At 38.0% G+C, this 16,052-nt stretch overlaps 1 protein-coding gene across 2 annotated transcripts in view; it reads right to left on the bottom strand.

Moving 5' to 3' along the window:
• The window catches only part of NCKAP5 (NCK associated protein 5), a 516,605-nt gene that overhangs the window by 60,911 nt on the left and 439,642 nt on the right, over positions 1–16,052 (bottom strand). For both annotated transcript variants that reach the window (XM_054830045.1, XM_054830046.1), the window contains 4 exons: positions 9,665–9,769; positions 6,386–6,577; positions 2,023–5,876; positions 1,152–1,329 (listed from right to left, as the gene is read on the bottom strand). In XM_054830045.1, the coding sequence (XP_054686020.1) occupies positions 1,152–1,329; positions 2,023–5,876; positions 6,386–6,577; positions 9,665–9,769 (4,329 nt within the window). The remainder of the gene's footprint in view (positions 1–1,151; positions 1,330–2,022; positions 5,877–6,385; positions 6,578–9,664; positions 9,770–16,052) is intronic.

The raw sequence follows: 16,052 nt of genomic DNA, 5'->3' as shown, positions 1-16,052 counted from the left end.
TAAGGTGAGAGTTTTTCCAGTTTCCATTATGAAGCTTTTTGAAATTTGTTTTATCCTTGAAACACATCCTAAAACATTCATATTTCAAATTCTCTCAGATGAAATAGTTGCATGTGTCATACTTCAGTAACTCAGTTTTATCAGAACAACAATAGTAATAGCCTCAACTTCATGTTCAGTATTTTATTTGGCACAAGTTTTCAGACTATTTTGTGAAAAGTGCAATTATTGTTAATAGTCATCATAATAACATGGTCAAGACAGCTACAAGGAATGAGGAAAGAATGCTCATCAAGTTAAAGCATCTCTGTTCTCCTGGTGCTTGGACTTTAAAACAACATGGGAAAGGCCCTTGCAAGGCAAGAAATTGCTCACTAAATTCTAAGGTTAATTATTAGAAGCTTCACAAGGAAGGGCACCCATTCAGTCTGACTTTAGGCTACAATCCTAGACTCTGTGTGTACGCTTCTCGATGTAGAAAAGTTAGCCACTTACATCACCTTTGAAGAACCAGAATATAACAGCTAAAAGAAATATTTTCTTCTAAATTGCAACGTTCCTACTCTCTGGGTAAACTGAAGTATCAAGTATAGTTAGTACCTCATTGAAGCATAAAACTACAGGGCATTAACAGGGCGATTTTCCATGGCACAAAGAGAGACACGGGCCAAATGTATGTTTTCACTTTTGAAAGACTTCCTCTTAAGTGACAAATACTCCCAAACGTGGTCAAATACTTTGCCTTTTCCCCACCAGCAGTGCAATTTTTAGGCTTAATGATTTCTGTAATGTTCAGAGGAATGTTCAACACTAGCATGCAATTTTCAGGGAAAGGGGAAAAAAATGAAAAAAAAAAAAAGAAAGAAAATGGTCCCATTATTTCACTCTACTACAGTATGATTATAGCATCGTGCATATATCTCCACTGGAATTGAATTGCCAGTAGGAGCAGTAGGATCTTCATGACTAGCTGTATAATCTGGCCTATAGTCAAGCTGCCAACTTTTGTATTAATTCACAATTCTCTAGCTACACAAAATCTTTGTATCATATATAAACAGTTATTATCCTGTTTGCCTGTACTGGCAATAAGGAACACATTCAGAAGTTAAAAAGAAGGTAATAATGTTTTCATGTACTAAAGCACTTACCAAGGTCTGATTCTGTATTTCCATATCAGCTTTTGTGTTGCTGTTTTTCTTGTGGTTTCCTTGAGAGCTGATAGAGTTGCCGTGAAGAGAGGAGCCCTGGGAGCTGCCCTTTGACACACTCCTGTAGGAAACATTATTTGATCCACTTTCTGTCTGCTGAGCTGCTTTCTTATCAACTCTGCAGGTAGAGAGTGATTCCTCTGATAAATTACATTGCCCTTCTTCAATCACTCTACTTTCCCATTCCTTTAATGTTTAAAGTAACCTCTCTGTATCTTTCTGTCTCTAGACCTTTGAGTGATAAATGTTTCTAACTAGCCTTGATCAAATCTGTCACTTGCAATTTCAGGTAGTATATCAATTTAGTCTTTCACATATAATGATTTATATTATATTTGGGACTGCTGTGGGGCAAACGTGAAAACACAGTATAGCAATTGCTAAGTTCTTCTGTGACCGAAGGTTGTGGTAGCTAGAAATGTAATTAATTCTGACTAGTTACCAAATATATGTTTGCTGGTTACAATACATGAAGATGGAATACATTAAAACATGTTCCTAATTATCCTCTATCTTTACACACCATCTGCCTAGATTCTTGATTTCTGGAATCATTTCAATTTCTATCAACTTGGATGTAACTTGCCATTCTTTAATTTCAAAGACCATTGGTTTGGGTAACAAAGTAACATGAACAAAATTATCACCTCATTATTAATGTTTTTCCTGTAGAGATTAAAGTCCTGATAGTGTACCTACTGATTGCTACTATGCATTTTTAGTCTAAAAGGAACATACATTGAACTTAGCAACTGAGCATCTGTAAAGCTACAGTGTACAACACATCCCGAATTGTGTTCCAGAGTTTTACCTGTTTAAAAGCTCTTTCATAAAACTGTCTTTTGATGAGTATGTAGCTGTGGTGGAACCTTTGACTTGTTCACACTCAATCTCACCAGACATGTCTTGTGAAGGTTTCATAATTTTGCTCTCCATGACATCAGCTAAAATGTTACCATAGTCTGTTTTCCTGTTAATTTCATTTTCTACTTCACAGTGTTGTTCAGTTTTCTTTTTTTCTTTTCTTCTCTCTAATTTTGCCTGCTTAATTCCAAATCCCGAAACTTTTGCATCTTTTTTTTCTACCTTTGTTTTAAGAACATCGGTTTTCCTGCTACTCAGTGCTGGGAGCTTACTCTTTCGAAAGCCAAACCAACTAGCTATAGAGGGCCCAGTCTTTTGTTTAGTCTCTGCAGTGGGAGATTTGGTTTGTCCCTGGCCCTTTTGCACATTTTCTTGGATGCATAACATGACTTTCTCCTCTATTGTAGGTTGTAGAGCCGGTGAACTCAAAACAGTGGTAACCTTCTCAGAGGCTTCTGCTAACTTTAAAGACATTTGCTGTCTTCGTGACTTTGTTGCTTCCAGTTTATGAGCACACTTTATTCCATCTGAGCTTTGAAATGATGAAACTTGTTTGGAAGATATAGTAGGTGATGCTTCTAACTCAAGTTCTGCTGGCAGAACACTTTTTTTACTTAGAACTTCGTGTTTACAACTTTCAGTGCTTTTCTCACTCTGGACAGATAGACTGCGTGCATCTTTCTGAGAAAATGGTTTGTTTCCATCACATTTTGAAGTGTTGTGAAACAAGTCTACTTTGGGAGATGATCTGAAGGGCAGTTTGCTTGGGCTTCCATGCTGGCTATTGCAACTACTCGTATTTCCAAGACAACCTTGCCTAGAACAGGAACTTTCTGTGGTTTTAGGAGTATATGAAAGAGTCTCTGGTGTCCCTGCTGACCCAGGAATAGCCTTGATTTGAAGTCCTTCCATGGCTGAATTCTGCCTTGTTAGAGAATTTCCTCTATCAGAAGTGTTTGTAATAATCTGAGTTCGTACTTTTCCGAGACCTTCTGTCACAGGGGCAGATGGCTTTTCCCCTGTATGAATGCTAAAACTCTGACTACGAGCTTTTGCTCCGTTCATGCCCAGAGCTGGCTTCAAGTGCGACTTGTTGCTAGAAGAAACAGATCTCTTAACTAATTTGTTTTCTAATCCATCTACTCTGTCTACCACCAAGTTGCAGTTTTCATGTGAATGAGGTGATGCTGTATCCATACTAAATCCCACAGTAAAATTATTTTTTACTTCGGTATCAGACTTAGAGTCTTTTAATTCAGCATCCGTTGCATCTCTGGTGGTTACACATATAGATTCATTTTGCTTGTACTTACTCGAACTCACATTACTTTTGGAAGCTGCATTTATACTGTCTTTTTCCTGCTTCCCTGGTACAGTGGAGCTCTTTCGGAGAAGTTGGGGAGATTTGACAAATAATTTCAGTCCTACAGGGAGACGGGTTTTCATTCCTTTCTCATTAGCGTTTTGGGCAGCATGTGCAGTGTCACTACCATGAAACAGTGTTGACAACGGGGAATTGTTTACCTGAGATAGTAAAGGCTCACTTGTGCTTGTTGTATGACAGTGAGGAGTTGCGGGGAGAATGTTTGGCATCTTTTGTGGCTGATTCGCCCCACTGTCACTAGAAACATCTTTTTTGCTGGAATATGCATCTTGTGAAGAAGTTGTTTCCAATGACGGACTACCTACAGAAAAGGACCTGGCTGTTTGAAAATCTGTGTTGGAAAATTCATGATTCCTGTGGAGACCCAGCTGATTAGGGTTTTTTGGGCAGACTTGCTTCGTGGAAACTTTGGAAAGTCCTTGGCATGCACTATGGGGTTGCTGAGATATGCATTTATTTTGCATAATTGCTTCTGCATTTTCTTGAAGGTAAGATAATTCAATTTTGGCCCCAGAAGATACATTTTTTGCTTGCATTTCATGACTAGATTGATTATGAAAGCCAGAGTTCACAGTTCCTTTTAATGGTGATGATTTCAGTATATTTTTTGCTGTTTCACTGGGACCAGCTCCTCCTACTTTTACTGCTACAGGTGGTGAATGAGCATAATTAGGCCGAATCAAGAGGGATGTTGACCTGCCTGGAGGAAGAGGTGGGGACGGTGATCGGGCTTCTACAGTTGCTAAATCACAATGAAAGTCTCTGGTTGGAGGTTCTCCATAGTCACTGGGCTCTATAAGGTGCTGAGGCAACAGTGGTGATGCTGGACTCTGACTCTTTGGATACTTTGACCCATCGCCTCTGCCTGGCCGTTTCAAGCCGGGCAGGGGGTGAGCAGGGGGCTTTGGAACCTGGAAGTCAACTTTTGAGTCAAAATGATGAGGTGGACTTTGTGCCTTTTTGAATCTTGAAATCTTTACAGGTGGCAGAGCAGGTGATTTTTCAAGGGTTGCGGGGCCCACTGATTGAGCTACAAGTGTCTCCTCGCTCTCCGTCATTGCAGCTTTTTGTGGAGAAAATTTACCTCTGCTGGGTATTTTAGTCAAGTTTGGCTTTTGATTGATTCCTGCATGCACAGTGGAGCTTGAGTTGGCCTTGTAGGATACATCATACACTGGCTTCACCATTTTTTGTCGTGGAGTATTTTGCAGTGTCACTCTTTCACAGCGTGAAGATTCACTGCAGGTCATGGGGACAACTGTATTTTTATTCCCTGTATTATCTGCAAGAGTCTTTTTCTTGGTTTCATCTTCAGGCCTTTCTAAAGCAGTGTAGTTTCTAGCATTGGTTCCTGTCTGCAAATCAGTTATTCCCTGAGGTATAAGTTCAGTATATTCTGCATTGGACCTAGTTTGTGGCTGGTTGATTGAAATTTCATTTCTTGTTACAGTGACAACTCCAGTTTGATGTGAGCTGAATTCAATAGGCTCACCATCCTCAGCATCAAATATTACTGTAATGCACTCTTCAGAAGAGGTCTTTTTTATAACCTTTTGTTGTTTAATGAAATTACATGTCTTTGGTCTAATGTCTGAGTGAGCAGATATCTGTTTTTCCTCTTTGTCAGTAGATACAAACTGAGAATTCTCCATGACTTTGAGCATGCCAGAGGTCTTTGCGTACTTCTCAGTAAAAGGAGTTGCTAATAAATCTGATGGACTCTTCTCATCACTGCTTTCTATATGCAATTCATCCAAGACTTCATTGTCATCAGTATCTGAAAGCTGAAAATTAAGGTCCTTCCAGCCTATATTAGCATGGCTTTGATTTATCTGTAACTCAGGCAGCTTTGCTCTGGTGCATGATTTTACTTCTGCCTGAAAGCCACTGACAAAACTAGTCAATTTTTCAGGTCTTTCCTTTGAATTAAAATATGAACTTCTTTCTGGCAAATGTTTCCTATTAGGATCCCAGTCAAAGAGACTGTCAGAAATGCTGTGAGTTAATTTGTTGCAATAGGTCCTGCAGTCTTTGCTTGGTACTTCCTGCAGCAACAGTAAGGATGAAGAGTCATCATCTGCATCATCATGTGAATCTGAATCATAAGAGAAAGTTTTGTTATGTTCAATGCAAATATTTCCCATTTCCATGGGCTTACAATGAGTCTGTTCATTATGGCTGCCACATTTAACTCCAGGGGAATATATTCCTTCATTAGAGTTCATGCAATCTTTGTAACCCCATTTTGATATTACTGAAGGTGATTCAAGTAATATTTTTTGCTTCTGTAATTTCTTCAGCCCTTCTAAGATATGGTTTTCCTTGATACGAGTTGGAGGTAGATCATCTGCAGGACTTGAGAGGTTGCTTGGGAGCGAAGAACCAATGCTTATTCTTTTATCCCAGCTCACGGATGACTGTTAAAACAAAATAAACCTCACATATTACTCACAAGTACTGTTAATAAAAAGTGTTACCATTTAAGTAGAGATTTAGGAGTTGCACAGGGCATTACGTTTCATCCATTGCTATTAATAGCAACGGTTCTTTTTTAATAGAGGATTTCGTAGTGGTGTGAAGGCTGCAGTGCATTTAAAACCTGTAGGAAGAACAATATGAATGGAAGTATTAAGATAAAGAAGAAGAACAATTTGGACTGTGAAAGACAGAATAAATGTCAGAATAAATGAGGAAACTGCGAGCAAATTGGAGTGATAAAGGAATTGGTAAAAAAAAAAATTAAAAGGGGGGAGAGTGAGAGGCAGGGAGACATCGGAGAGAGAACCCTGACTGAGTTTAGTGACAACTGTTTTAGATATAAAAGAGAGAAGAAAGTGGGAAAAAAATTCTGAAATAGACAGCTTTTCAATTAATCTTGTTTCAGATTAATGTAAGCTAATAAATGAAGAAAATTAATTTGATTTACCCTTTTGCTGCATGTCTTTCCATCATTCCAAGTGTAGGAGGAACCACTGGAATATTCACTGCAAGCACTTGAGAGGGAGAGTTCACTGCTACTGCAGCTGCTCCGGGGATACAGGCGGCTAGGACCTGTCATATTTAATTGACTCTGGCATTTCAAGACAGGTATACTGGATTTCACATTCTGCTGGCACTCCTAAAATATGAGAAGAAATAGAAGTATCTTATGGGTGGAAAAATATCATTTAACTTGCCTTTGATTAAAAAGGACAAAGAAAAAGCAAGTAAGCTACTTATACCTTCCTGTTATGCCATTAACATCTGGTGAATTTAATACACAGAACTAAGTTAAAAATTGCTAACATTTTCATTTGTTGGGGAAAAAATCCACAGTCCCCTATGTGTTCTTCTTTATTCTTGAACCAGTATTCTGCTTTTCTTTTGCTAAAGATTATTCTGAGTCTACTTGAATTATGCTTTGTACATAAGCAGTGTGCTCCAGTAAGATACAGAAAACAAAGTTATAAGAATACAAGTACGTCTTGACAACTGCGTTATAGCCCTACAATGTAACAGATGAGGCTGTACACCTTGGACAAGGTAAATTAATTTAGTATCCCACCAGAATGTCCACTGAGAATGGAATCTCTCCATTACAGTCTAATTTTGGTTTCCTATCTAGTTCAAAGCTTTGTCTAAGAAACTCTCTGACGTAGAACAATCCATCTTTGTGTCACTCGCAGACAGCTGAAGCCTCTTGCTTATGCAATTTATTGACACTTTATGGCTGCCTTTAGTACTTGTGTAGTTATCACCCTTCTCCAAATGCAATTTCAGCTGACTGTGACTAAGTGCCAGCTTTGAGGAAGAGAGTAATGAAGAGCAGATAGCACTTTAGGTAAAATATTAAACCTCTGTAGGAGTATCTAGGATGCCTTTAATTTGTTTTCAAACTAATACTCTTGTGCCTAACAGTGTTAGAGCTTCTTTAATGTTAAGTGCCTCCACCATTCTGTTATGCTATTCTCCAGTTTCCTTACGGATTCAGACATCTTTTTAATTACGTGGAACACAAGGCAGAATGACGTGACTCTGTTTCATAAAACTTTGCCTTGGATTTCATTAAGGCAAGCTGAAACAATATTTATTGATTTTTGTATGTAGATATACCCCAAATTAATTTTGCTTAGATGAAAATTTTACCTTTATAGTCATGAAGACACAAGAAATGTAAAGTTATTGAATCCACAAAACAATTATCAAAACTGTATATGCAGTAGACACAGCTTCTTCATGCAAATCTCTGGAAAAACGCTCAGTTTGTAGGCACTTCTCATACACTAACATGTTTGTTGGCCTTCTGTTAACTTCTACCATTTATTCCCCCATGTCCTTCCATTTACTACTACTAGGGTTGAACCTTTTTCAGTTAAATGGAAGAGAGCAGAATTTTTACTGCTGAGGAGTTCATCAGTACAGCTGTTCATTGCTCAACTGGCATAATAATGTTCTGGTTTTGACAAACATAACTACAGGGCAAATCATTACTCTCTGTCATAGGTAAAACCTATGAATGGGAAAATCATTTAGAGGTAGCAAGAGCACATTTCACCTCTGGGAGTTATTGGTACATGTTCTCCTAGAAAGTCAAACGGATGTAGGAGGAATAAGCTTTAAATCCACTGGCTCTGGCAAGCACACATCTTTCAGCATCAGAGGCAGGCTCTGAAACAGACTTTCTCGCTTTGTTGAGACAAATTACTCTTTATTTCTGACATCGTGGTTCCCATGGGAGACCCCCTCTCATCATCTTCCTCAGCTATGACGGCGTCATTCCCTGTAAGGTTGACTGCAGAGGGGCCAATGGCAGCATCTGCTTGCTCTGGCTATTTCATTGCCTTTCAGCTGTGGCTTTGGGAAAACATGTCACGTCAAATTTCTGCCCTTTATACTAGGCTATGTCCCAGTCATCACAGTGTTTAAGGGAAGGACGCCTGTAAAATCCTTTCCTATAAGAACCTCCTGTAAGAGAAAAGAGGAGATCACAGCATACTGACAAGAACTGCCTTCCCTTCCTGTCATCTTCAGCTAGTCTGAGCGCCTTTCCAGGAAAAAGGCATTTGGTCCTACAGTTTTAGCAATGGGAAAAATGGAGATATCTAAGGAAAGCAAAAGAACAGTATATTACTGTAATCATCTTTATTGTTTAAGAGATGAGAAAATGTGCAAAAAATATCATGCCATTACAGATTCCGAAGTAGGATATCTGCTCAATTTCTAGATTGCATTCACATCACTGAAGAGAAAGTGGAATTTTCTCCTGCAATTTGCCTTTGTTCTCTAAATTATCAAAGAAAGTACTTTGAATAGTATGTTTATGATGCATTAATTAAATATATTTAACTTGCATATGGGTCTATTAACTGACATGGTGAAATTTTAATTTTTTGTAATCATGACTCTTAAGTCATTACCTTTAATGAAGTTAGAGTAAAAAGGCCTGAATGTACTATTACAATTTAAATACATAATTTTTGCTAGAAATCACAGAAAATGGAAAGAATCAGGCTATTAAAGACACAAAACTCTATATTAGAAAAACCTAACCTGAAGGCTTAATTACATATAATGCAAAGGGTCATTAGCATTTTTTGAACCTTTGAAACAATGCCTTTTCATTAAAGTATGTATTACAAAGGAGATTACATTTTTGTTGACACTACTATACTTCAAGATCAAAGGCACACACAGGTCCAATGTTCTGTTCTCGTCCTTTTTGTTTCCCTCTATCTTTATGTGGCATTTGTTTTTTAAGCTCCTTTTCTCTTTGACAATGAAACATGAAAGCCACACTGGCTAACGTTTTGCCAAATAAGCACAAAGCTAACCCCATCTGAAAAAAAAAACGCAGAGCCCATGAATTTTTAAAAGTTCATACATAATATATCATAAAAGTAGGATGAATAATACGGTGTATGGGCTTTAATAAAAAGCTCCTTGACCATTTCTCAGAGATTCTGAGATGTAATCAATACCCAAAAAGGTATCTTGGGGACATTGCTAAGATTTACGCTTTTTTGCACAGAGTGACACTATCTGCTTACTACATCAACTGAGGACACAATATTGAATTTCAGAGAAAAGAAAGAAGAAGAAGTATTGTTATCTGCCTCAACAGTGTTTCAATTCAGAGATCAGCTTTATGGCTCATCCCTGACATCAGACTTCAGAGGCAAAAAGGAGGGTTCCAAATGAGGGGTACAAGGACAGCACAAAAACTCACATGAATCTGAGCATCAGCAGTTCGAGATTGCATCAGGCTTCTGTTCCGTTCTATTTCTGAAAGCAAATCCCCAGATGAGAGGTCTAAGATGCGTGAATGGAGTTTCTGGGGGGGCAGAAGGGAACGAGCAAAGCATAAGCATTTGTCAAATATGCAGCAGATCAGCATTTTTAAAATTCCAAACTCTGCTGTTAAATTTCAAGGGAAATGAAGACCCTGCGGTAAAAGAGGATTTGTTCTAATTCAAAATGTTGCTCTTTGTGCTTACTTTGTCCAAGACTTCCTGTTTGCAGAACAGATCATTCTTCATCCAAAACAAACTCTACTTTTTCTTCTAGTCACTGTTTTGCAACTTATCATTACTTCACATGCAACAATGACAAATGAACGCGAGTCCCACCATTATCCACAGAGTTTGACAGGTTTCAGGAAAAAAGCATAAAAATGAACTACAAAATTAACATTTATAAATCAATCAACATGTTAATGTTGTTTTATTTACGAGCTGTTACACCTTGAGTGAATGATTGCAGAAGTGACCCTATTTTTAAACAGCATTGATCTGCTGAAGGCCTCCTTTGCACACATTTTAACTCAAAGTCATTAATGTCATCTGTTAGGAACAATTAATGTGAATAGAAAATAATTGCATCGGGGAACTAGGGACTCAGAGGATTTGTGCATTAATATTCACATGCTGTTCGATTATAGACACACTTCTTTTTTCTGTTTTGCTTGGAAAGATGGCTAAGCTTGTGCCTTTTGCTCCATGCTCACCTGTATACTAATTACTAAGGCTTTCAGTGTGCATTAAGCCTGATTTGTTTTAATTGCAGTTTCAATAAAATCCATGATTTATGTGAATGCCTTGGACGATGACTTCAAAAGAAGAAATATCTGCAGTCTTGTCAGTCATTGGACCAACATATCATGTAACAGGCAGTATGGATCTGACTCACAGCCTACTGAAATCAATGAAAACGGACTTAAAAAACCCCAACAAACAAAAGGACTTTGGATCAGGCTCTTTTCATTTTCCCATTAATTCTCCAGGCTCGCAATCTGAGAGACCACATCTACCCCCTACTCAGCATCGGGGTGCTCAGCTTGGAGGAACAAATGGTGCAGATTCTGCCAGGGCTCTTTGCCAGGGGGACCCTGCAAAGGATGCAAACCATGGAGACCTGTTGAGGCTGCCTGAGTGGCCCATCACCCTGTCCGTCCAAAAAGCCTGGTCAAAGAGGGAAAAAGAATCTGTAGGCACAAAAGCCATTCCACACTGTGCGGTACTAATAATGCAAGACAGTTCTTTGCAGGGCCCTGAAACATCAGTCACACAGTTTCTTATGCCCAGTTACTCCGCAGCCGGTTCTCCTGGTACCCACTGCAGAAATTCATCTGCTAGAGAACAAAGCAGGTGGCCATTCCTACAGTCTCTGCTATCTGCATGCCATGCTTCAGGCATCTATTCCAGACAATCTAGATTTTTTTTTTTTAAAAAACGACTAATCATAAATTTGAGAGTAATTTCTCAAGAGTTACATATTCATCCAGGTTTCTTCAGGAGATGCCATCTGTTTCAGACAGATTATGGAAAATATTTTCATTGATCAATATTCTGTATAAGCATATCTTGTCCAATATAATGTTGAATAGATTAAAATGCTACAAGCACTCAGTATCCAGTATACTTTTCATTATAAATATTAACTACATGGAGGCTGTGTGTTTTTTAACATTGGTGATGTTAAAACTATCGTCTAGTTATTCAGCATGCATCTTTTAAAGTGTTATTACTAGAGTTACTGTCAGGTGTTTGTTCAAGATTTAAGCTCCAGGTAAAATGCCTTCCCAAACTCACAGATTTACTGACTTAGTACATGTGTTATTCTTGAAAATAATTCCAACTGCATCGCTGAACAACCAGAGAATTCCACTGTTTTCAGAATGAGGAGCCACTGGTGTTATTAACATGTTGTGTACGTGCTCTTTGCAGAGAAATTACTTACTTTCTCCAGTGGAATCAGTCACCTGATTTTTTGCTTCCAGAGATATTTTAGTGGAAGTTAATATAGCCAGATCTGTGCATTAGAGATGATGACTGGGGATATCTGAGACGGATGAACATTTATATTTGAATGTTTATTTTCCCAGCAAAATTATCCTAGAAATGGCACTATAGGAGTTCTACAGTTGTAAAACTGTCTTTCCATTTTTCCAGCACGGCATTTTAAATAACTTAAATGGGAACATCTATGCATCTCAGTAAGGGAAACTAAATATACCCCTATAATGTCATTCAATGGAATTTAGTGCGTTGCTGTTATTGTCCGTATTAGACATAAGAACAGAGATTAGCTCAAGTGCAACAGGCAGAAAACAGAAACCATTTTTGGCCAGCGATAAGATGTAACCCAGCAGAGCAGCTTGTAAACGGCTCGGAGTTACGGGGGTCCCTCCATGTTGGCTCAGTGACCAGAAGGGCTGGGCTGCACATGGGTAATGCTGTGTTTGAATCATCTTTGCTAGTGTTAAACTCTGACTCTATAAAACTATAATAACAAAGGTGAATCAGCAGACTAAAATGATTAACAAAGAACTAAAGTGTGTTCTCAAGATGTATAATGTGATTATATTTCTGTATCCAACAAAAGATCATCACATTGGGAATATTCTCCCCCCCACACACATGCAAATAAGCTAACAGACACACAGCCAGCACAATGACTAGCATTAAGAAACAGCATAACAAAGTTTGAGATCATTAATTAAATATAGTCACACGGCACTGAAGCAAGTCATTCAATTACAAAAGAAAAATGATAAGAAAATTGTTTTTCTTTCATTTATTTTTTCTTTTTAGTTCTCCATTTTCTAATTCAAAAATGGAAAAACTACTAGTTGTTAAAAGAAACTCATCAATGATCCATTTAAAATCAAGTAACAGATTGTGCTATCTATCTTGATTCTGATTTCTTCTCAGATACGCAAAATGTACTGTGTTACAAAAGAAAAATGATAAGAAAATTGTTTTTCTTTCATTTATTTTTTCTTTTTAGTTCTCCATTTTCTAATTCAAAAATGGAAAAACTACTAGTTGTTAAAAGAAACTCATCAATGATCCATTTAAAATCAAGTAACAGATTGTGCTATCTATCTTGATTCTGATTTCTTCTCAGATACGCAAAATGTACTGTGTCCTTTATGGTTATTTTCAGATGACAGTCACATAACTAGATCAAGGAGTTACTGCTGCTTTGAAAACTGTACAATATTAAAATCACTGTTGATGCTATCATGATGCAATGCAACAAACGGTAGACCACAGCCCAGAATGACTTCCACAGAAAAGATCACATCAGTTTAAATGAATACTTAAATATGAAACTGAAGAGTTACAGTTATAAATCCAAGTCACCTGCCTCGTTTGTTGGTGCCCTATATAACGGTAAGGGGAAACTGGGCAATATTTGTACATGGTGGGGAATGTCTGGGCTCCTCTGAACACAGGAAACCACCAGGAGCACTGGATTGCAGAAAAGGAAACTCTTATGGAAGTGAATACAGCATGGGCTGGGCCAACTTGCTTGGAAATGACCCCGTACTGAGTACTGCCGGGGCAGGTGCAGACTAAAATGTTCATAGCATCTTGGCTGGATGGGACCCATGTCTCTACAGAAAGTGGGAGCTGAGAGGTACAGAGGCCAGGGCAGAGCGGAAGGGGCCTCCCTGGTGCTGCCTGTGACCAGTAGCAGAAAAGCTCCTCCTTCACCTGTGAGACTGATGCAGAAAAGGCCATGCCCTTTGTGACTCAATGTCAAGATTAACTCACGTAACTCACATAAAAAATAAAACCCAAGCAATTGATAATTTAGGTGGAAACCTATTATATCAAGTGCAATAGGAAATACAATTATCTGGCAGGCAGATAACCAATCCATCAAATAGTAGGCCAGTTCCCCCTCACCCCAGCAGCATCCTTATTAAGGCTTTCTAGGAAGATAAAAGAAGGCTACTACCTGCTGGCATGAGGCAATATTACAGAGAGACTCTCCTAACTATTGTGCCTCTTGACTGTATCTGTGCAGAATATCTATCAGTTCCTATCTCCTTTTTGAAACGTCTAATGGCCTGCAGCATTGCCAGAACAATTTTCAATGAATTATGCCAAACTATACACAGCTCTCCAATATTGGATGAGTTAATTGCTATTAAATCAATTGGCTTTGTTTTTCTCACATGAGCCAAAGTCCATCATTCACAAGAAAGAAATTCTCTCTCTAGGTTCCAAGGAGACATTTTCATCCTGGCGCTCCATGCCAGAGCTGTAAATGTTTGTTTGGTGCACGTGGCCTCCTTCCATCTTTGCTGTTATCTGGGGCATCACAAACCTGAAAAGGCATCCTCTGAACTGCTCTCCTATGTAACTCGGCCATTGTCATTGGACTGGCAGGGAATACCTTTTCTGCAGCCTTCACACCACTCATTTTTAATAATCCTCTGCACAAAGAAGATTCCCCTCCAGTCCACAGGCAGCGACATCATCACTCTGCTTCTACCCCTGTTAATAAGTCTTAGTAACTCTACCAAAAACGTGCAAAAATAAATACGTGTAACACAAGAAGAGTGCTGATATGCTGATCTCTCTATAGGTGTGAAAGAGGCTCATGAAAGACAAGAGCTCTTTCTAGCTGACTTTTTCACAGTCATCTGACCTGTCTCACTCTTCCTCTTCCCTTGTTCATCTTTAAATGCTATATCCCTCAGAAGCAGAGAGCAGCTATGAATTAATCACATCTAGGATGAGCTTTAGTTTCAAGGGTCTTACAGAAATAGTACTCTATACTACATTTCCATACACCATAGAAGACAGAAGCCCAACAAAAGAAAAAAAAATATGATTAGGTATGCAATTTATGTACTACTAGTTTATGCAGAAATATAATATGCCATGAAACTAAATCTTGATTTTTTTAGTCCTTAGATACACTGCAGAGGGGATGTTCAGCTGGAGATGAGAAACCATCCTTCACCTATTCCATCAGAAGTTACCTAGATTAAGAATATGCAGTATTCAAAGAATGAAGCATGAACTTCTCATACACTAAATACTCTGAAATAAAGGAGAAAGTTAAGTATAAGGAAAAAATAATAAACCCTCTGAAAGTAGAAATAGATTTTTCTTTTAGACAAATCAGAGTTTGTAACACATATGCTTTTGACATATAGTAATTCTGCTTTCTAAAGAGAGCAGAACAAGTGGTTGTCAACAGAAAACAGTCAGATATGAACCAAAAGTGAAAGCTGCAAAAAGATGCTTCCATTTTATTCAATTCTAGTAATCACTAACATAGGAAATGTACTTGCAATTGTGTACTGTGCACATACAGCAATGCCTGATGGTTTATTGTAAATAATTGATGTCATGAAAATAAAATTATAATAATTTTTCAGCTCTTGGAAGTTATATATTTAATAGAAAATTCACAATTATGTCCTACTTTCCTACCATTCACTTCCTATAAACAGAACTTCATGGTCATCACTGTTTAACTTTGTAGTAAAAGAAAATTATGCTTTCCATTTTCACAGTTTGCAATGGCAATAGCAATTGTCATACTGAGCACCTTCCACTAGTTAACCAGCTTGCTAAGGAACTTGCCTTCATCTTTCCAGCTGCTTGTGAAGAAAGGCAGCTTCCCAGTAGATTTCTTGTGCATGGTATATGCCATCCCAGATTCCTTTTTATCCTTATATCCGTTAGGGTAAATTCAAGGACATTTCACAGTGGAAATAGCCATGCTTTTTTCCTTCTAATTCTCTAATAATTTGCTTTGCAATCATCATTTATCCTAACAGTGTGAAGTTACTTCTGACTGTGGCTATTTCTTATAAATATTTATATGAAGTCCAGCATTATGGTGGTTCAACTGCAGAATACAGTGTGCCTTTAAGAAGCATTCCTGTCCTTTTTACCACTTTTCAGCAGTGCCTTTACATGAAATAAGGTCCCCTATGCACAATCATATTTCTGTATTTCTGCCTAGAAATAAATGGTTAATAATGCGATTTTTTTTTTTTTGGGTGACAGTTCTGGGAATAAAACATGGCCTTATCTTATAAGCTACAGAAGAACATCCATATAGGTGTATGTCTCTAGATTTTCACAAGTGTGTTAAAAAGAGAACAAGTTTTAAAGGATGAGGAAATAAGACAAGTTATTCCTAAGGAAAAAAAAAAAGTTCAGCATTTTCAAAGGAAGAAACACTAGGTTCAGATACTAACTTTTCTTGCTCTCAGCATTAGAGGAGCATTCTGAGTCCGTGTTCACATTCACTGGTAGTAACATGACAACTCAATGATTTTTCTGGATTTATATCTTTTGTTT

The sequence above is a fragment of the Grus americana genome, chromosome 6 (genome assembly GCF_028858705.1).
Source record: "Grus americana isolate bGruAme1 chromosome 6, bGruAme1.mat, whole genome shotgun sequence".
NCBI classification, from domain to species: Eukaryota; Metazoa; Chordata; class Aves; order Gruiformes; family Gruidae; genus Grus; species Grus americana.
Note: the sequence above shows the minus strand (reverse complement) of the source record. Positions and strands in the feature narration are given on the sequence as shown.